The following is a 6000-nucleotide window of genomic DNA, read 5'->3' on the forward strand; positions in this document are numbered from 1 at the left end:
GATAACACAAAATTTTTACTTTTTGTTATTTAAGTGATGAATAAGTGTTAGAAAAATACCTCTACTTTACTTTTCCGTAGAGAAATTTAGATAACATACTAATGAAGCACCAGTAACCACCAAAACACTAAGTTTTCACTCTGAGTGTTTTGTAGCATGCTAAGTTCAAAGAGGTTCTTTTCATTTTTTTTGTTGTTGTTGTTCTTTTCATTTAATAATATGAAGATATCATATTAGAAGGTGGTTAAACATCTATAGTAAATTGGTAAGAGAATTTCGTAATCTTAGTATTTTTTCTCCTTTAAAAATCTGGTACAGAAAAGACCTTTTTTATAGACCTTTTAAAATTTTATAATAAAATTAAAAACTGAGGTGGTTGGTTATCTTATCTGTATAATAAATAAGAAATCTTAATAATTATGTAATTAAATACAAATTTAATAGATCACTTTTTGTGACATACATAGGAGATGAGATAAAGGTTTGGAAATAGAATTCTTTTAAAATAGTATTTGTAAGCATACCTTAAAGAAATCTTCTATGAAGGTTTTGCCATTGCAGCTAATTGCTTAAAAATGCTTTATATTAACTTAGGATTTTAAAGTGCTTGGTTTTTATCTAGAATTTTTTCTTAGAAACAGATATTCTGACTCATATGTAGTAACTACGAACATTTTTATTACTTGAATGATGAATGGTCTTTCATTAAAAGATGTCTCTTTAAAATGGCGTATCCACAGTCACAAGTTTATCGTAGAGATTGCCTATTTATAATGGTGTTAAGTAAGAATAAGTCAATTCTTTATTGATAAAAATAACCATATTAAATTTCTAATTTCAAATGCATACATAATAAATATTTTTAAAGTCTCAAAGTTCAGCTAACTAATCTATGATATTGGATAATGTATAGTACATGTCAATAATTATTTCAACTTATATTAACCTAACCTATATTATTAATTGATGATAAATTGTTTATAATGTATATGTGTATTTATTGTAATAACTTGCGTAGTATCTTTAATTCTTAGGACGTGCTTTAGAAATTGAGAAAATGAAGTATAAGTATTTAGATGTTTAATTTCTTGCAAAAAATGATTGATAGAGGTACTATTACAATGTCTAGAGATGAGAAAGTAATCAGAGACAAGAGATTAAATGTATAATTTTTTCTTATTATCTGGTAAACTGGTGTGTCTCTTATATGAACATAAACACATTATCATAATGGATATCACTAGTCAGATGTTCAAATGGTACTTCTATTTAGAGACTAGTAAGTAAGAGTGAGGGCTCTGGAGCCATACTGCCTAGGTTTTAATTTTGACTACCACTTAGTAGAGTGCGTTCTTGGGCAGTGTGATTAAGTTATCTATGCTTCACTTTCCTCGTTTTTAGAAGGGGATAATAATAATACTTACCTCATAGGCTTGTTATGAGGATTTGTGAAGTTAATGCATGTAAACCACTTGGAATCATGCCAGGCAAGGAGTGAGTGCCCAAAATTGTTGTTAATGGGCCAAGGACTATTTCAAGAATGTATTTTATTAAGAGTAGATAATTCTAAAAGAAAATGTGGTCAACCATCACTTTTTCATTTGAAAATAACAAATTTGCAATGTTAAATCATTGTACCATTGCATTTTTTTGCCTGCTTTTCCCAGCATATAGCAGATTTGTGTGTGTGTGCGCGCATATGTGTGTGTATTCTGGGAATTTATAAAATCCATTTTATATAATTTTTCAAAGAGAATTTAATTGAAATGGTAATTCGGATGGGAAAAAAATCCTAAAATTCAAATATAATTTTTTGCTTATCTGATGAATTAAAAATTGTTAATTAGAACGGCTATTCATGAGGACATTTAGGTATAATACATATCCATGTATATGTAGAAATGACAAGATTTTGCTCTTTCAAAAAGTATATTTACCTTGACAGATGGCAGCTCATGACTAGAGTTCAGAATAACTTTATTTTCCTTTGAAGATCTTCTAGTTGATATGTTGGGGGTTCTTGCCAGCTACAGCATCACTGTCAAGGAGTTGAAGCTTTTGTTCAGCATGCTTCGAGGAGAAAGTGGAATCTGGGTAAGCCGTGGTCAGAGGGAAAAGTATTCAATATCAGTGCATTAATACTTAATGTTCAACAGTTTGTCTCTAGAGAGCTATAAACTTGAATTTGTAATGGAAATTGTTCCTCTTAAAGAGTTTATTAAATGATTTAAAATTAATTTTCTTTCAAGTTAGAAAACATTCTGGTGGTTAAGGTGATATATTAGGTATTTTTGTTAAATTTGTACAGTGACATTTCTTTTTCTTGTTTCCTTAGCCAAGACATGCAGTAAAATTATTATCAGTTCTTAATCAGATGCCACAAAGACATGGTCCTGATACTTTTTTCAATTTCCCTGGTTGTAGTGCTGCGGTAAGTTTTAAATACATATGTTTGTTTTTATTTCTTTTAAGTCAACTCTGTGAAGGTATAATTTACATACAGTAAAATCCCCCAATTTAAAAAGTACAGTTTGTTGATTTTGAATAGTCCTGTAACCACCACTACAGTCATGATTTAGAACAATTCTATCACCCACCAAAATTCCCTTGTGTCTCTTTGAAACCTGTTCCCTCTCCCTAGGCTGTCCCTTGCAACCTTTGATTTATTTTGTGTTTGTATAATTCTATATTTTCTAGAGTTTCATATAAATAAAATCATATAGTATGTAGTCTTTTCCACCAGGCTTCTTTTACTTACCATAATGCTTTTGAGATTATCCATGTTGTAGTTTATCAGTAATCTATTCCTTTTTATTCTGGGTAGTATTACATTTTATGGATATACCGCAGTTTATCCATTCACTAGTTGATGGACTTTTGGGTTTTCAGTTTTTGGTTATTGTAAATAAAACTGCTAGGTCTTGAATAAAGGTATTCTGCAGGTTTGTATTTTTGTCTCTTGAGTAAATACGAAAGAGTGAGATTGCTAGTTTTTATGTTAAGTATGTATTTCATTTCATGATAAACATGCAAATTGCTTTTTCTATAGTGGAAAATTTTGCATCCCCATCAGCAGTGTATAAAAATCCCAGTTGATCTGCATCCTGGACATCGTGTCTTTTTAATTTGAAGCATGTAAATGGTTATGTAATAGTACCTCATTGTAGTTTTAATTTTGTATTGCCCTTATGACTGATGTTGAACATTTTTCATGTGTTTATTAGCCATTCTTAAATCTTTTGTGATGTTTGTGTTCAAATCTTCTGTTCACTTAAAAAAATGTGATTATTTGTCTTGTTATCTTAAGAGTTCATTATATATTTGGGGTGTAAGTTAATTTGGAAATGTGTTTGTCAAACATTTTCTCCCAGTCTGATGCTTGTCTTTTTATTTTCTTAACAATATTTCTTGAAGTACAAAAGATTTTAATTTCGATGGAGTTCAATTAAAATTTTCTCTCTTTTATGACGCATGCTTTTGTAATCTAAGAAATCGGTATAAACCAAGGTCACAGGATTTTTTTTCTCTTACGCATTCTACTGAAAGTTGTGTTGTTTTACCTCTTGTGTTTATATCTGTGATCCCTTTTGTATAAATTTTTAAAATATGATGTGAGGGAAGGTTGGAGGTTAAGTTTTGTTCGTTTAACATATGACTATCAAATTGTTTCAAAGCCATTTGTTGAAGAGACAGTTCTTTTTACATTGGATTGTGTTGGCACCTTTCTTGAAAACTATCTGGCCATGTTTGTGTGGATCTAGTTCTGAGTATTCCAATTCATGGGACACAATATATCTCTCTCTTTATTTCATTTTCTTTGATGTTCCAGTGTTTTGCAGTTTTCAGCATGCCAGTCTTAAACATCTTTTGTTAAATTAATTCACAAATATTACATATTGCTTTATGCTAGTATATAAAAATGCAAATTTTTTGGTATATTGACCTTATATCCTGAGACCTTGCTAAACTCACTTACTTGTCCTAGCAGTTTTTTATAGTAGATGCCTTTTTATTTCATTTTGTACCTTATTGCACTGGCTGGGACCTTCAATTAGTAATTGTAACAGTCTTGATGACTTATTCTCAGTCTTGGGGAAAGCATTAAGTATTTCACCATTAAGTATACTATTAGCGTTAGGTTTTAAGATATATCCTTTATCAGACTGAGGAAATTCCTTTCTATTCCTATTTACTGGGGTTTTTTTTTCATCATCAGTAAGTTATATCAGTGTTGAATTTTATCAAATGCTTTTTCTGATTTTATTGAAATGATCATATAGTTTTTCTTCTTAATCTTTATTAATGTGATGAATTACAGTGACTGATATTTCAGTGTTAAATCACCTTTGCATTCCTGGGATAAAAACTACTTGATCGCAGTTTAATAACCTTTTCATACAACACTGGATTTGATTTGCTAACATATTGCTAAGAAGCTTTGCAATTATTTCTATGAGTGATTTGATGATCTATTTTTCTTTTCCTGTGATATCTTTCTCCAGTTTTTATGTTAGGGTAATTCCTCATAAAATGAGTTGGGAATTATTTGTTTTTCCCTATTGAAGAGTTTGTGTAGAATTGATAATACTTACTCTTGAATGTATGCTAGAATTCACTATTGAAGCAATCTGGGTCTGGAGTTTTGTTTGTGGGAAGGTTTTAAACTACAAACTTAATTTCTGTAGTAGATACAGGGAAATTTTCTATTTGTTTTGAGTAGGCATTGGTAGTGTGTGTCTTTCAAGTAATTGTCCAGTTAATCTAAGTTGTTGAATATATTGTCATAAAGTTGTTAATCATATCCCCTATTATCCTTTTAATGTCTATAGGATATGTAGTGATGCCTCCTCTTTCATTCTTGTTACTATATTTTTTCCGGTCAGTCTAGCTGGAAGTTTATCCATTTTGTTGTTCTTTTCAACTAGCTTTCTCAGTAAGCTTGATTTCATCATTTTAATATACATGCTAGCATTGTAGAGCATATGTGTAATTTTTGTCTAGAAGAACCAGTTTTGATTTCTGAATCCTCTAGTTCATTACTGTAGAGGACTAGTCCTTAGTGTTTCTTAGCTTACTTTCATGTAAAATATTAGCATTTTATAATGGAATAGGGTTATTGTGAGCCTGTAATGAAATAATATACTATTTAAGCACTAGATAAGTTATAAAATATAATGTAAATATTTATTGCTCTTTGGTTATTACAAGTACTTAAATGTCCTTTCAATCTCCCATTTCATCAACCATTATCCTAATTTTATATTTTTTCCTGACTATTTTGTTACTCATCTTTTTTTTTTTTTTTTTTTTTGCGGTACGCAGGCCTCTCACTGTTGTGGCCTCTTCCATTGTGGAGCACAGGCTCCGGACATGCAGGCCCAGTGGCCATGGCTTATGGGCCTAGCCGCTCCGTGGTATGTGGGATCCTCCCGGACTGGGGCATGAACCTGTGTCCCCTTCATCGGCAGGTGGACTCTCAACCACTGCCCCACCAGGGAAGCCCTGTTACTAATCTTTTAAGTTACCGTTTCCACCAATTGTGAAACAAAAATAGGAAAGTTAAAAAAAAAAAAAAAACACTTTCAAGATGGAAGCAAATCATTTTACATATCAGTTGGTTAGTGTAGAGCATATATAATATGTATGTACATTGTGGTACTTAGCAGAGAAAACACTGTCACTCTTCCTAAGGGGATGAGGGTTCTTTTAGATGTAATAGTTCTACTTATACACATATGTATTTCTAATACATTTTACAGAGCTGTTGTTGACCTGACATCTGATAGATTTCAGTCTAAGGTATGGGGAAGAAGAGCAAAGTGTTTTGCCTGAAACATAAGCAAGTTGCTGTTTTATATATAGAATTAACAAAGTTTAATTAAAACGGAATTAATAACTCAGTTTTAATAAATTGCCTGAATTGCCTCAGTAAGATGGTAGGGGCTTCCCTGGTGGCACAGTGGTTGAGAGTCCGCCTGCCGATGCAGGGGATGCGGGTTC

The 6000-nt window shown here is 31.4% G+C and overlaps 1 protein-coding gene across 8 annotated transcripts in view; it reads left to right on the top strand.

The window, feature by feature from the left end:
* The window catches only part of NBEA (neurobeachin), a 607387-nt gene that overhangs the window by 64147 nt on the left and 537240 nt on the right, over positions 1–6000 (top strand). For all 8 annotated transcript variants that reach the window (XM_055089393.1, XM_055089395.1, XM_055089397.1 and 5 more), the window contains exons 3-4: positions 1994–2094; positions 2336–2431. In XM_055089393.1, coding sequence (XP_054945368.1) covers positions 1994–2094; positions 2336–2431 — 197 coding nt within the window. The remainder of the gene's footprint in view (positions 1–1993; positions 2095–2335; positions 2432–6000) is intronic.

Source organism: Physeter macrocephalus, chromosome 13, assembly GCF_002837175.3.
Source record: "Physeter macrocephalus isolate SW-GA chromosome 13, ASM283717v5, whole genome shotgun sequence".
Lineage (NCBI taxonomy): Eukaryota > Metazoa > Chordata > Mammalia > Artiodactyla > Physeteridae > Physeter > Physeter macrocephalus.